The sequence below is a fragment of the Colletotrichum navitas genome (genome assembly GCF_030913465.1).
Source record: "Colletotrichum navitas strain CBS 125086 chromosome Unknown LY79scaffold_176, whole genome shotgun sequence".
NCBI lineage: Eukaryota > Fungi > Ascomycota > Sordariomycetes > Glomerellales > Glomerellaceae > Colletotrichum > Colletotrichum navitas.
In genome coordinates this window covers 14,723-31,727 of record NW_026850722.1, presented here as the reverse complement: position 1 = coordinate 31,727, position 17,005 = coordinate 14,723, and the positions used below count along the sequence as shown (strand labels likewise).

The 17,005-nt window shown below is 30.3% G+C and overlaps 1 protein-coding gene across 1 annotated transcript; it reads left to right on the top strand.

Annotated features, from left to right (window-relative positions):
- The first annotated feature begins 543 nt into the window (after nucleotides 1-543).
- On the top strand, nucleotides 544-5,858 carry LY79DRAFT_120794 (P-loop containing nucleoside triphosphate hydrolase protein). The gene is made up of 10 exons (XM_060550778.1): nucleotides 544-826; nucleotides 883-1,632; nucleotides 1,689-1,968; nucleotides 2,033-2,266; nucleotides 2,323-3,107; nucleotides 3,165-3,327; nucleotides 3,408-4,396; nucleotides 4,450-4,721; nucleotides 4,779-4,862; nucleotides 4,922-5,858. The coding sequence occupies exons 1-10, from the start codon at nucleotides 632-634 to the stop codon at nucleotides 5,526-5,528; spliced, it is 4,359 nt and encodes a 1,452-aa protein (XP_060407187.1). The 5' UTR covers nucleotides 544-631; the 3' UTR covers nucleotides 5,529-5,858.
- Nucleotides 5,859-17,005: the final 11,147 nt, after the last annotated feature.

The window sequence follows — 17,005 nt, the reverse complement described above, 5'->3', positions numbered from 1 at the left end:
TACCTAGGCTACTAATATAACTAAAATAAAAGTATTAGATATATAAGAACTACTTATACTTTATAACCTCCTCTATTATAATAAAAATATAATAACTATATACTTACTTACTTCTCTTTTATTCTTAACTTCTTTATACTATACCTAGGGTACTTTTACTTATTTTAGTAGTAACTAGTAACCTAAGAATAATATAAATATATAAGTAGTACTATATAACTAAGTATATAGAAACCCTTAGCTAACTTATATAATATAAGTTAACTAGGGGTTACTATATAGATCCTAGTAGCTAAAAAGCTATAGGCACTTAATAGCAAGGAATAATTTAAGTTAAGAACACCTAAAACATAGGTAAAGGCACTAGATAATAACACTTAAATATACTAATTATAGCAGAGAGGGACTATTATTAGTTTTACTGTATATAGCTAGAAGCCTGTAACCCCAGGCGCCCTTTGTCCTATACAGGAATAGCCTAGCGTTAAATAAAACAACAACAACAACAACAACTTACAAAACAGTTAAACATTTATTTAGTCTTTCTCTTTCATTTTGTTTTCCCCTGCGTCCATTCTTGACTACTGTGCCGTGCTGTGCTCTGCTCGTCAACATCAACAACCGTGCTGCAATGAATGCGTCGGTTGATTTTGATGCCTTCGGGCCACAGTTGACAGGACAATTCGACTTCACGCTTTATTTCAAACAGGCAATTTTTTCCATTGTTCCGTCCGCAATCTTCTTGGCAATCCTTCCATGCCGGGTCACATGGCTGTTGCGAAGACGTTCGATCCCGTCCAGCGGATGGCTTCTCTTGGCAAAGCTTGTACGTTACGCAGCGATGAATGAGTTGCAGAATCAAATCTAAAAATCTCCCTCTAGGCTACTAGTACGATCCACCTCTCCCTCCAAGCAACTCTCTTGGCACTATGGGCACTTCCGACCACACTCAAGACTCCAGCATCATTAGCAGCGGCCATTCTAGCCCTGGTCAACTCGATACTCCTTATCAGCTTGATCTACGTAGAGCATGCACGCTCAACTAGGCCATCCAAGCTCCTCAGTATTTATTTGTTCATAACATCTTTGGTTGATATAGCCCAAGCGAGATCGCTCTTTCGGCAGCAGCCCAACTCAACTGGGAAGATTGGCGTTGTGTTTGTAGTGTCCCTGGCCATGAAGCTTCTTCTTGTTTTTCTGGAAGAAATACCAAAGCCTGGTGGACCGGAGTCTTCATCAAAGGAAGAGATCAGTGGACCAATCAGTAGATCTGTATTCGGCTGGCTAAACCCTTTGTTCCTTCAAGGTTCTAGGAGCATGTTGAATGTTGATGATCTCGGTAACATCGATCACAAATTTGACTCCGCTCGGCTACTGTCTATGCTCAGCTCGTCCTGGGATAGCAGGGACAAATCTGCCGAACATGCCTTGCTCAGAGCCACGCTATCCGCTTTCAGAACTGGTTACCTGGCCCCAATCTTTCCGCGATTGTGTGTGGCAGCTTTCAACTTTTCCCAACCTTTTCTGATTAAAAGGATCATTGAGTTTGTTGGGGAGCCCAGCGACGCGCAGTCTCGCGAGGTTGCAGGGGGACTTATTGGCGCTGCTTTGCTTGTTTATCTGGGATTAGCAGTCAGTGATCCTTCCCTCCTTCTCCCATCGCGACGAGTGATGTGCTAATTTCTTAGATCTCCAAAGGCATTTACAACCATGCGGTGTACCAGCTCACGACTTCAATCCGAGGCGGGCTGGTTTCCCTGATCTTTAGAAAGTCTCTTAGGCTAGACGCTGCAACTGCTAGTCAAGGGAAGGCTGTTACTCTCATGAGCACCGATATTGACTCAATCGCTAGTGGGGTCAAAGATCTGCATGAAATATGGGCTAGCGTTCTTGAGCTGGGCGTTGCCGTTCATCTACTAAATCTGCAAATTGGGGCAGCGTGTTTTGTCGTTGTGATACCAGCCGTCCGTAAGTGGTTTTCATCCCTTTTCTCTTTACCATCTCGACTTGGACTGTAAAATGACGGAATCAGTTTGCACTTTCATTACAGAAAGGGCCACCGATGGCATTGGTTCTGCAAGGATGATGTGGAATAAAGGTGTTGAGGAACGCGTTTCCACTACCTCTTCAATGCTTGCCCAAATCAAGGGTATCAAGATGATGGGCCTCATTGACTATCTTGCCACCATGGTGCAGCAACTCAGAATTGCAGAGCTTGATATGTCGAAGAAGTTCAGGATGTTCATCGTGCGAATCATTCTTATCTGTAAGTCCCTGTGTTCACAAACGTCACCGTTCATTTGCATCTGACGCTTCCAATAGCCAATCTCTCAGACCAGATGACCCCAGCCGTCGTCGTGACGGCTGCAGTATTCTGGACCAGAGCTGATGGCTTTACCATATCTCAAGCCTTCACATCTCTTGCCATTGTGGCCTTGGTTTCTACCCCCTTGGCTAACCTAATTGGCTCTTACCCGGCTTTTGTGTCTTCTGTCGCCTGTTTTGGTCGCATACAAGAGTTTCTCGTACAAGACGAGCACAAGCCCGAACATGTCCAAGGCATTCAAGCCGTTTCAAAAAGGAATTCCATGATCACGGTATCCATCCCCGATATCTCGCCGGATACGGCCTCAACACATCGCGCCATAAATATGAAGGCGATGAGTTCTCAGCAGCCTTCACAGAGGTCTGGTCTTGCTATTAGTCTTGAAAACGTAACTGTTGGGGTCGAGGGCAAAGAAGAGCCGATTCTCAGAAATATCACACTGTCACTTCCAAGAGCCAAATACACAGAGGTCACTGGCGTCGTGGGATGTGGAAAGTCAAGCTTTCTGAAGGCCATTCTTGGAGAGATGCCCCTGACAAGTGGCAATATCCGGTTTGCAGAACCAAGTATGTCAGTTGCTTTCTGTGAACAATCTGCTTGGCTACGGAATATCTCCATCAAGGAAAATATCGTTGGCCAAGAGCCCTTTGATGACGAATGGTACAGGCGTGTCGTTTTCGCTTGCGACCTTAACCAAGATATTTCTAGATTGCCAAAGAGAGACGACACGCTTGTTGGTAGCGGCGGTATTACACTTAGTGGTGGGCAGAAGCAGAGAGTTGTAAGGAAAGTCGAGTCCCAGAAGGATGCTTGTGATTACTGATATCGTATCATCCAGGCGCTTGCGAGAGCCGTGTACGCCAGAAAGTCCATCGTTCTGCTAGACGATCCTTTCAGCGCTCTCGATGCTGAGACACGAACGAAAGTGTTCAACCGCGTACTTGGCGGGAAGGGTCTTCTGCAGGAAGGCGATACAACTGTCATCCATACCACCCCTGCCGGTGAGTCTTCTTGCCTGTTTCCCGTCGCCAATAGGCGCCATAATAGACAGCGCATGGACATACTGACATGATTCCACCAGGTCCACGAAAGTCAATCGCCGACAACGTCATCCTTCTCAGTAAGACGGGGTCTGTGGAACAAACAGGACCTTCGGTCAATCTTGTCACGGTCTTCAAGGACGTTGACGTGGAAGACCTCCCGGAAGACAGCGTTCAAGTGGACGAAGACACGAATGTGGCGACCAAGGCACCGATGTGTGAGACATCAGAAACCAAGGAAGAAGATACTACTCAGAGACAATCGGGTGACTTCTCGCTCTACAAATTTTACCTTCGATCAATTGGCCCGACCCTAACCGTCACATTTGTTCTTGCCGCGGCCACATACATCTTTCTAGGCTTCATGCCAAACATCTGGCTGAGAATTTGGACCGAGCGCGGAACCAATAATGGAAGCCGCGGCGCTTACTTCGGCGCATATCTATCATTCTGCCTTGGAACCGTCCTGTTCTCGGGACTGGCCATTGGGCTCTTCTTCGTCGTCGTCATCCCTCGATCAGCTGCAAGGCTGCACCAGAAACTTCTGGACTCTGTTCTCAATGCTCCTCTGTGGTTCTTTACAACAGTGGACAGTGGCGTCACCCTCAACCGCTTCAGCCAGGACATGACGCTTGTCGATCAGACTCTACCTACGGCCTTTTTTGAGGTTGTGCTCGATACTCTGGTTGCTATCGCTTCCACAGCACTCATCGCTTCGGGAGCGCAGTACTTCGCAGCCATCATTCCTTTTTGTGTCTTGCCCTTGTATTTCCTGCAGAAATTCTATCTCAAGACTTCTCGGCAGATGCGACATCTTGATCTCGAGTCTAAGTCCCCGCTCTACACCCATTTTACGGAGACTCTTAACGGTCTTGTGACTATTCGTGCCTTTGGATGGCAGCAGAGTTTCGTCGAAGAGCAACTTCGCCTACTTAACGTTTCTCAAAGACCTTACTACTTGCTGTTCTGTATTCAACGATGGTTGACGGTTATGTTAGACTTGTTTGTCGCGGTGATTGCAACCATTCTGGTTAGAGTGCTGCTTCTGTTCTCTTGTTTTCAAGACACACTAACCATTCGCAGGTTACGTTTGCTGTCAAATCCACCAACACAACAAGCAGCGGTGCCATAGGTCTATCCATGGTCAGCCTGATGGGTCTTAACTCTAGCTTGTCGAGGCTGATCAGTTCTTGGACAAATCTGGAGACGTCTCTTGGCGCAATCGCTCGGTTGCGTGACTTCGTCCGTGATACTCCTCATGAAGACGGTGCCAATGCTCAGAATTTACCCCCAGTTCCTCAAGGATGGCCATCTTTAGGTGCAATCAACCTCAAGAGTATAGATGCTAGATACAAGTATTTCCCCTATCCTGTAGCTTTCGCGGAATAGATTTGGTGCTAACTGTGGCAAAGGGCCGATGATGAAACTGTGCTTCACGAGGTTTCCTTGAACATCAAACCTGGCCAGAAGGTTGGCTTATGTGGACGCACAGGAAGGTTAGTCATCTCCTAACAAATACCTGCCTTGAAACATTTTCTCACATTGGATGATGTAGCGGCAAGACTTGCTTCCTTCTCACGTTGCTCCGTCTTCTGGATACGCCGACAGGATCCATTCAAATTGACGACATTGATCTCTGCTCGCTGTCGCGCAAGGCAATCCGACCGCATTTCATCACGCTCCCCCAAGACCCAGTGACTCTACCTGGGACCGTTCGAATGAACCTTGATCCTAACGGATCTTTCTATGGGCAATCCGGCGGCGAAGCACTGCTAGAGGCGTTGAAGAAAACCTTCCTGTGGGACGATGTAATCAAGTCTCGGGGCGGTCTGGACGCTAGCTTCGCTGAGATGGGTCTTTCCCACGGCCAACAGCAGCTGTTTGCTCTAGCCCGCGCCATATTGCACAAAGATCAGAGTGGGGTTGTTCTATTGGACGAAGCAACTAGCAGTGTCGACTATAAGACCGATAAGTTGCTTCAAGAGGTGATCAAAAAAGAGCTTTCAAGCCATACCATCCTGGCCGTGGCGCACAGGCTCGACACCATCGAGGACTATGATGTTGTTGTGGTGATGGACAACGGCAGGATCGTGGAGGTGGGCAATCCCAGACAGCTTCTACAGCAGACTGGATCAGCCTTTCGATGTCTCCATGCGTATTGATTTCGTTTAAACATTTGGTGTTTTCTTGGGATGGCATTCAAGACAAATTACTGAGATGGATCACTTGTGGCGTGCGATAAATGCGGCAAGCCTTTTGCGTCTGAAGACCTTGCAGAAGGTTTTCGTAGCCGTACGGTGGTTTGAACTCCCGAAGGTAAACATGCTGGTTTATTAAGAATAAAGGCCGTCGCTCACGATACGAAGATCAGAGTTCATGTGCAAGTTTGAAGTTGATGGGTACTGTATTATCGGGATATCTAGGGTCAGCATTCAGCGCGGCATGGACCAGAGCCTAAAAGTTACTTGTCCAATATGAAATCCATATTCCAGGATGGGCACACACAGCCCCCTGTCCGATCTCAGAATTTCTCGAATACGAATGTGTCCCTCAAAATGAAAACAAATCAATAGTCTCCAATGTTTTTACCAGGCTTAAACTTTACAATCCTGTTGTCAGAGAAATCAACTTTTTCGTCGAGGGATGTCTAACAAAAGCCGACGCAGCGGAGCCGTGTGTAACTCTTATAAGCCTCATAGATACGCGGGCTGAAATCGATGTCGTGCTACCAAGCTCCGCAAGTCTTGATCCAACAAACCTACTTTTGGAAGAGGAAGGATATTATCTAAATAATCTAGACAAAGACCTGGATCTGTGGCGGAAATTCCAGGATAAGAGGGATATGTAAAAGCCAGTGGCTTTAAGCTTGACATGGCCTTGACAAAGTCATAGTGACTACGCAGCAGGGTGGGCTTGACGTGAGGAGCCCCAATTGGTTGCGAGGCCGACAATGAACTGAGAGGGGCGTGTGCCGATACGAATGCCCCCGTGTCGGAAGTCCGTTTTCTTGTCGAGGTGCATTCCTGAGGTAATAGAGAAGACTGGCTTGCCAGTTCAGAAGAAGCGCTAAACGTATAATCTCTGTCTTCTTCTATATCTACCTTAAAGTTTAAGGCTACTAGTATATTACCTCTAGATAGGAAAGCGTTATTAAAGAAGACAGAATCCTCTGCTTACGCTTCCTAAATTAGGGCAGAAACATTAGAATCCTTTACGTTTAGGCTTTCTGTTAACACCTCTATAAATAGTTATACTCTTGTATCCTAGAGGAATACACTATTAGTATACTAAATTAGTATACCTCTACTAGCAAGTATTTATATACCTAAAAGTATTAATATTCCTATATCTTTAAGGTATATAGTAGAATTATAATACAAGAATTAGGTTAAACAACAAGAAAACAAGACTTATACCTACTGTTCTAGTTTTAAGCTATCCTTAATATACTTTCTATAAAGCTATATATAATATATATAAATAATAATAGTAAACTAGGCTTTATATAATTATATAAAATAAATAATTTAACTAATAGCCTTTCTATATTTTAGTAGTGTTAGATATAGTAGAGATAAGGTTACTATAATAAACTAATTTATATAATAATTATAATAGTATTATAAAGCTAGAATAACTTTATATAGCTAGTGCTAGTAGCACTGCCACAGGATATAGTATACTACCTATATAGACTATATAGAAAAGGTATTTCTACTACTTCTCTAGTTTATATATAGTTTCTTAATAGGTTAACTACTTTTCTCTTATATAATAAGACACTATAGTTTATTATAGTTATAAGCCTAGCTTTTATATAAAAAAACCCCTAGATATTATAATTAAATTTAATGTTTATATCTTTTACTCTCTTATTTTAAATTTATTTTTTAATTAATCTTAATTTATAAAGTTACTATAACTAAAACTAAGAAGTTAATAGACTTTAATAAGTTAATTAAGCTAGTTACTATATATAATTAGCCTAAGTAGTATATTATACTTAAATATTATACTTATAGTAAGAATTTATAAGACTATATTAACCTAGATAGTAATTCTTAAAAGAACCTTAAAGATAAGCTAGAATACTAGTTATTTAATAACTAGCTAGTAAAATATAATAAAGATAAGCTATTATCTTAATAGGCTATAATTAAAACTATAAATATTATTATACTTTATTTAATAAAAACTATATAAAAAGAATATTAATAGATTCTTTAATAAGAAATAAGTATATAAAAAGATTAAGGCTTAGGTTTAATCTATAGTTAACTTAGTACTACTTAGCCTAGCTTATATAGAGAGTCTTAATAAAGTAACTAATAATAAAGTTTTAAACTAAAAGAATATATTACTTTAGGCTTTAATTAAAGTTCTTAAATAACACTATACTTTAAATAACTTTACTATACTTACTTTAGTTTATAAAGAGTATCTTATAGTACTTATAAAAGTAAATATAAATATTAATTTTACTTTATAGTACACTAAATAGTAAAAATACTATCTTTAAAGAAAATAGTATAATATTCTAGAGGTCTAAAGGAATTTTACTATAAAATCCTTTCTTAGAGCTATTTTAAACTACTTAGCTCTTATATAAAGAAAAAAAGTAATAAATTATATTATAAAAAATAAAATAACTAATAAAAAGAATCTTTTACTAAGTAATTATAAAGTAATTTTTATTATACTTTACTATAAAAAAACCTTAACTAAAGAAAAAAGAAAAGTATTAAGGGTCTATATAACACTTTTAGACTACTTAAACAAGAACTCTAAAAATAATTTACTAAACATAAAGAAATATCTATATAGTATCCTTATAATATATAACCTAGCTAACTATCTATAAGTTAAAATAGTAATATAAGGTATTTTATACTAAATAAACCTTAAATAAACCTAAGAAAAGTTAATAAGGATTAAGGAAAAACTTAAGGAAGATAAATAGTAGTTAGTATAATATATACTTATTAATAAAGATTAAATAAAGCTACTAAATAAAGGTTTAAATAAGAAATAATTTCTACTTAAGAAGAATAAAGCTAAGGATAAAAATAATTTAATATTTACTTAAGGAGCTAGAAACTTAGTAGTCTATATATTAATTAACCTATTACTAATTAAGAAAAAACTTTAAGTAAAAACTATATTATATAAGGTCTTTACTTATAGCTATAATAGTCTATATACACTTTCTAAGTATATAGTCTTTAATAATTATAGTACTATTTACCTAGTAAATAATCTTAGTCTCCTTAAGCTAGATTTACTTAAGGATCCTAAGATAAATAAATATATTAAATTAAGATTATCTTTGTTTTTAGTTATTAAAAAAAAAGTGTATTCTTAAAAGGATCTTATTAGGACTAAAAAGGCCTAATATAGTTAACCTAGTATTAACTAATGTCTATTATATTAAGAACTTCTATATAAACGTTGTCTTAGAGGTATATCTATAAAAAGTAAACGTTTAGTACTATAGTTATAACTATACTCTCTAAAGGGGTTTTATTAAAAAAAGTAAAGTAGTTATCTACCTTATATAAAAGTTTAACCTAGTTTTTCTCTATTATAATATAAGCTATAATTATATAGTAGTAATTATAGATCTACTTTTATTATTATAGTTATAAGCCTACTTTACTCTAGACCTCTATATACTTTAATAGTATATATATATATATATAATTAAAGACCTCTATAATCCTAAGGGCCTAGGTTTAAGTACTGTTTAAGGCAGTTAAAAATACTACTTATACTTTAGTAAGATATACCTAATTAGAAGGTAATTAGTAAAAGTGTTCTATATTACTAGCGTTTTAATAATAAATATATTATAAACCTAGAGAGGTATATTATAATATAAGCTATAATTATATAGTAGTAATTATAAATCTACTTTTATTATTATATCCTCTAATATAATATCTATTCCTTATACTCTTTTTTACTTATCCTTTATAGCCTTATAAGTGTATTCTTTACCCTAAAATCAAGAGGTTAACGCCTAAAACTGTCTTATAATATACAAGGTAATAAGATAAATAATATAAACACTTAGCACCTTTGTTTAAGGTATTTAAGACTAGACATACTTTAGTAGCTAGTTTTAAATATAAAAGAAGTTAAAATTTAAGTACCTTTATACTTAGAATATAAATATTATATAATAATATATACCTTATAAGTTATATCTAGATAAATATTAAAAGTAAAGTTAATATAACCTTACTACTATATCTTATAAGACCTTTTTAACTACTTAGTAAGCTTTAATAAAGCCTATGAAATACTAGTTATTAAGGATAAATATTTAAGCTATTTATTTATGTTTCCTTAAGTATAAAAGACCTTATATAAGGTTTTTAAAGTACTTTATTTATTTAAAAAGTAAATATAAAAGTAAAAAAGGCTAGTAATCTATAAAATTAAATAAGATATTAAATATACTATAATTATAATCTAAGGCTATACTACTTATAAACTTTAGACTTAGGAACTTAGTATTAATATAAAGCTTTCTTTACCTTATACTAAAGAACTAGTAAAAAGAAGTAAGTAAGTAAGCTAGGAAGTTATTACTTAAGTAATTAAAGTAATAAGTATAGCTAACTTACTAACTAATTTATAGTCTAAAGCTATTATAGTAGTAGCCTATATAATTAGTATTAGCCTATAAAAATATAATAATTAAAAATCTTTAGTTAAAGTAAAAAAAGCTTAGTATTATTAATATTTTAGATAGTATATACTTTCTTATATATTAAGTCTAATAAAGGATTTATAATAACACTAAGGTTAACTTTATATATATAAATATTATATATACCCTCTAAAGAGAAAAGAAAAAGAGATTAAGAAAAGACTTTTTAAAGTAGTTCTTTAAAAGTATATTAAGTACTTAGTAAAATATATACTAAATATATATAACCTATATAAGATTTAGGTTCTTATCCTTTATTAAGTATATATTACTAAAAATATAATATTTAATAAAATAAAATTCTATTTACCTATAAGCTTTAAGTTAGTAATTAAATAATAAGTTATAAGAGAGATTATTAAACTAAAGATACTACTTATAAGCTTAAACTTAGTTCTTAGAGCCTTAGGTATATAAAACCTAATAGATCTCTTAATAAAAGACCTTATAAAAGTACTAGTTAGCCTAAAAAAAATAAAACTAGCTAATCCTATTACTAAAACTACTATATAAAGTAAGCTTCTTAAAGGATAACTTTTAATACTAGAATTTACGCCTAGGCTAAAGGTATATCTAAAAACTACTACTTTAACTAAGAAAGTAATAGAAAAGTAATCTCTATAGGATTCTTAGTAAAAAGATAACACTATAAACACTACTATATATATAAATAATAATTTTAACTAATCTTTAACTAAAGAGAAATTTAAAAATATTATTTATATAAAGACTAATATTCTTAATAAAAACTATAAAGTTATTAGTTAGGTAACCTTATTAGACTTTATAACTAAGGTAAATAAGCTATTATACCTTAATAATAAAAGAACTATAGAATACTTATCTTAAGTAAGTTTAGCTTAAGAAGTAAAAGGCTATACTTAACTAGTAAAAAAAAGCAAGAAAGCTAGAGGACTACTACCTAAAGATAACTAAGAATTACCTTAAGAAGTAAAAAGTAAAATATAAAACTTCTTTATTAGCCTAAGATAAAATATAAGGCTATTAAAATATAAAACCTTACTTAAATCTAACTTTACTTATAATACTTTACTTTAAGTAAATAAATTATAAACTATACTTTACTTTATAAATAAAGACTAAGATAACTTCTTTTTAATATATTTACTTAATTAGTAAAAAGCTAAAGATAAAGTAAACTAAAGATATTAAACTTTTTATACTATAGTTATTAAAGTAGTTTAAGGTATATTTTATACCTAGAAAACACTTACACTAAGTAAAAAATATATTATATTAGAACTTTTAACCTTACTAAAAACTTATAAAGGTATACTTAAGCTACTAGAAAATATTTATACTCTCTTTAAAATAGTAATTCTAAAGAAAATTAATAAATATAGTAAAAAAGAAATTTAGAAGGTTATTAATATAATAAAAGTAAAAAAGAAGCTACTTTTACTTAAGTATATATTTATATATAAGCTAGATAAAAATAGATTACTTAACTACTATAAGGCAAGAATATATATATAAGGTAATCTTTAAGAGGAAAACCTACCTTAGTAAATATATATAGCTACCTTAGTAGTAAGGACTTTCTAGGTTATAATAGCTATTATAGCTTAATTTAACCTTAAGATTTATTAGCTAAATATAGTTAATATATTTCTTAATATAGAGACAAATAGTACACTAGTTACTTACTAATTCCTAGATAGTTTTTAAATCTATAGGAAATATATTTAACTTATATATACTCTTTATAGGCTATATAATATACTATTATTATAGTATAAGAAGCTATCTATAATACTTAAATTACTTAAACTATAAGCTATAAATAAGAACCTATATTTATTTATAGATATAAAGTAAAAGTATTTATAATCTTTTATATTAATAATATTCTAGTCTTCTACTATTAAGATAATAAAGTAGCTAAAGAGGTAATTATTAATAGCCTAAAGAAAATATATAAAATAAAACACTAAGGTTAAGCTAAATATTATCTTAGGATATAAATTATTAAAGACTATTAGTTAAGAAAACTCTTTTTTATATATAACTTATATATTAAAAAGGTTATAAAATAATTTTAACTTACTAATAGAATTTTCTTAGTAACCTTTTTTTTAATAGTAACCTTTAAAAAAAACAAAAACTAAGTAACAAGAGAAGTAATTTATAAATTCTAGACAAAAGTTAGTTTAATACTCTTTATAGTAATTATGATTTAACTTAATTTTACCTTTGTATACTTAGCCTTATCCTAGTACTTAATAAATCCTTTAAAAATCTATATAAAAGTAGTATATTAGGTAATTTAATACTTATATTCTATATACTACCTTATAATTAGCTTTAGTAATATAGAAGGTAAAAATACCCTAATAACTTTAATAGACACTTTATTTATAAATAATAAAGAATTAAGAAAGTTATCTTAAGGGTATATTTTCTTTTTAGAGGTAAAAGAGGTAAATAAGGTTAGAGATAAGATAAATAGGAGATAGGAGATAAGATATAGAAGTATTATGTTATTATAAATATAGAAGAGCTTATAGATCTAAGTAGCTAACTAGACCTAGGGATATAAGAGGATTACTTATACCTATTTCTTAGGTATTCTAAGGATTTCTTTAGTATTCTAGGTTATTAAGTAGGTTATTAAGTAGGTTATTAAGTTATAGAGTATTATTTTACCTATAGTAAGGTATTATTTTATTTATTTACCTTATATAACCTAGAACTATATCCTTAATTCCTTAGAGGAGGAGGTCTTACTTAAAAGACCTATTCTTTATATATAAATATTATTATTATATAGTATATATAGCTATTTTCTAAGTAGTTATTCTTATATCTAGTGTATATAGTGTATATAGTATTATTAAGACTGTAATATATATTTTACTTCTTTATTATATTATTATCTTATTTCTATATATATAAGGTCTTTAAACCTTAATATCTAATACTCCCCCTTAAAGTATATATAATTTATTATATATAGCTTATTTATAAAAACCTTAATAGGAAAGAATTAAGATAGCTATTTATTATTAAGTATATATACTTAAATATCTACTTTACTAATCTCTTTAAAACCTTTATATAAGAAAAAAACAAGAGATAGTAATTTATTTTATATATATTTATTAATCTTCTTTATAATATAGCTTTATTATTATTATTCTCTATATACTTATTTCTTATATTTTTATTTTCTTCTTGTTTATTATATTTAGGTATAGTATCTTTATTTATTATATTTATAGTATTTATTATATTATTAAATAAAACCTTTCCTAAAGGTTTAGTTAAAATATCTAATATATTATCTTTTATATTTATATAATATAGATATACCTGTTTATTTATTATAGTGTCTCTAGTAAAGTAATAATTTATCTTTATATACTTAACTTTTTTATAGAATTCTAGATTTCTAGCTAGCTTTTAAGCTACTTTATTATCTATTAATATTCTAGGTTTATTTAAATTACTAAACCCTAGGTTTATCCTTATATAGTTATAGCTACTATATAAATATATAGCTTCTTTTATAGCTTCTGTTAAAGCTATATATTTAGCTTTATAGGTACTTAAAGCTACTGGTTTTTGTTTTATAGAATTCTAACTAATAAGATTATAATATCTATAAGTATATATATAACTAGAAGTAGATCTTCTATTATTAAGTTCTCTTGCCTAGTTAGAATTAGTATAACCTATTATATTAAAATTATTAATATTATTATAGTTATAATATATTCCTAAATTATTATATTTATTTAAACATCCTTATATTCTATTAAGGGCTATAAAGTGCTCTTTAGAAAGGTTACTTATATATCTAGAATAAGTTATAATAAGAAAAGTTATATCTATTCTTGTTTTTAGTGCTAAATATATTAAAGCACCTATTTCTTGCTAATATTTTAATATATCTTCCTTAGTTGCCTATCCTTTATTTTTATATAATTTTATATTATTATCTATAGGTATATTATAAGGGTATAAATCCCTTTTATTATATTTATTTAATATTTTATCTATATATTTTATTTAATATATATAGACGCTTTTATTTTATAATCTATATATATTTTATTTCCTAGAAATATACTAGGTATTTCTATAGGCTTTATTTTTATATATTTAAGTAGTATATTATTAAATAGACTATCTATAAATTCTTTATTCTTTTTAACTACTAATATACTATCTATGTAATAAGCTAGTATTATTTTATTATTAGTTTTATTATATATAAATACTACTTTATTATAAGGGGATATTTTAAAGCCTTCTTTTATAAATATATCTTTTAAGTGCTTATACTATAGTCTAGGGCTTTGTTTTAAACTATATAAAGCCTTATTTAATTTATATATATATTCTTTATTATAATATAAAGGATTCTTATTATTAAAAACTAGTTTATTAGCTCCTTTATTATATATACATCTAGTAAGAATTATAGTATATATATCTTTATTAATTATTAGTTTTTTACTAGGTAATTAATAAAGATCCTTATCTTATAATATTATAAAGGGTAAGAAAGTGTAGTTAATTATTAGTTATTAATAGTTAACTAGTTAATAAGGTAAAGTAAAAGCATAAGTGTAGTAGTACCCTTGTGTATAAGTAAAGGTAAGTAATTCTACTAGTAGACAGTATATTATATAACCTACTGCCTCTAGCTATATTACCTATATACTAACACTAGTAGCTTTCTTATATAGTAAAAGTTACTAGTGCTCTTATTCTTCTTAAAAAGCCTAAAAATATAATAAAACAAGAAGAATAAAAGTATTATACTTTTTATAGTTATATACTACTATAAATTTATTTATTTATTTACTTAGTAAAGGTAGGCTTATACTATCTTATTTAGGTGTATTTCTCTTTAGCTATAGCTATTAAAGGTATATATCTATATTAAATACATTTAACTATTATTAATCTATATAGTTTATATAACCTATTTTCTTCTCTAAGTGCCTATTATCTATATCTATTATTCTTATTATTTTTATTATATTATATAACTTATCTCTTTATCTATATCTTTACTTTATTATAAAAGATAAGACTCTTAAGTGCTTAGTTTAGTAAGGACTTTATAAACCTATTAGTAAGGTTATTATTACTATAGATCTATTATACCTTAAAAAGCTTATATTACTTATATAATTATTATAGTACTATAATATTAATTATTAAGGCTTTTTATAGGTAGTACTAACTTTACTAGGCACTTATATAGTAAGTATAAGTTAGTATAGTAATAGTAAAGATTAATAGGTTACTAAGCTTATTTACTACTATTATAATAGTTATAAAGAGAGTATATACTATATTAACCTATAACTATACTATAGACTTCTAATATAAGAACACTTTATATTACTTATTTAGATTTAGTTAATAAGAAATAAAGATATTACTATAAAAGTAAACTTACTTTACTTATTATTAACCTCTTTATTAGTAAAAGAATAATAAATCTTAACTATAAAGTTAAGTTATAATTATTAGTAAAAGATTATTAATAAATATAAAAGCTTTATAGTAAGTAAGTTAAAAAAATAAAGGTAAAGCTATAGTTAAGTAATTTATTTACTACTAGATTCTTTAGTTAAGTTACTAAATAGCTTTACTATTAGGCTCTTATACTAGGCTATAGTAAATAAGTTAAAGTATACTTTAGGCTAATAGATAAAAGTAATATATATACCTTAAGTATACTACTAGATATAGTCTTACTAGGCTATAGGTAATTTCTTATTAATAAGTCTTAGCTTTATACCTTAGCCTTTTAGTAAAGTATAATAAAGGTGTCTTTAGCTAAAGTTAATAAGATAATTCCTTTATTAAATACTAAAGGTTTATTCTTTATAAGTAAAATTTTCTTTTTATAAGAAGCTTTACTTAGTAAGCTTATTATCTTATAGTTAAAGAAATTAACACTAGTTAAGCTAATTATATTATTTATTATATCTTAATTATTATAAAGTTAAGGTTTTTTATAATAAAAAAGTAAGTATAGGTTATATAAAGTAGTAACTATATTAAGCTTTTTATAGTAGTAGTAGTTATAAGTTACTTACTAATAAGTACTTACTTTAGTAAGACTATATAATAGCTTTACTACCTTTATAATAGTCCTTAAGGTAGTAATTATAGATTTAAAGAAGAAGTTATATATAGATAGTATAGTTAAGTTATAAAGTTAACTATATATAGGCCTATATTATATCTTATAGCTATATTACTTTACTATTAGCTATAAGGAAAAGGTAAATATAAGAATTATATACTAGCTAGCTCTCTAAATTATAGGTAACTAAACTAGTAAGGTTTCTTTACTATTATTACTATAACCTTATACTATAAGTTATAATTTCTTATATAGCTTATTATTTTTACTTTAACTTTATTAATAAGGTAAGATTTAAAGATATAGCCTTAGTAAATAAAAGATTATATATAATAATCTTAAATATACTATAGTTAATAAGGCCTTAGATTTTACTTTTCTTAACTATTTAAAGGCTTACTAGGTATAGTAATAATACCTTAGTTATATAGTTATTATATAAGTGCTAGGTTAGCTCTTCTTTAGCTAAGAGAAGGCACTAGAGGGTTTATTTATTTTCTATAGTAGTATATTAACTAGGGTCTTATATAGTTACCTATAGGTATACTATAAAGAGAAAAGGTTACTATTTAGATAGGTTTTCTTATTCTTATAGTAATAATAATAGTATTCTTTATATATTTACTAGTATAGTTAGTATTATAAGTTAGTTAAGTTAAGGTTTATATTAGTAGGCTTATTTACTTTTTCTTATATAGTAAGGTTTAACTAAGGTAAAATAAAGTTATATAGGCTATTAATATTAATAGTATAATCTTACTATTAATAAATAGTAGGTAGTATAGACTAGA

Excerpts from the sequence above, each read along its gene's own strand:
- LY79DRAFT_120794 (XM_060550778.1), top strand. The coding sequence starts at position 632 with ATGAATGCGTCGGTTGATTTTGATGCCTTCGGGCCACAGTTGACAGGA. Across the intron at positions 1,969-2,032 it reads CGTTGTGATACCAGCCGTCC|TTTGCACTTTCATTACAGAA; the intron begins GTAAGTGGTTTT and ends TGACGGAATCAG. Across the intron at positions 4,863-4,921 it reads TTATGTGGACGCACAGGAAG|CGGCAAGACTTGCTTCCTTC; the intron begins GTTAGTCATCTC and ends TGGATGATGTAG.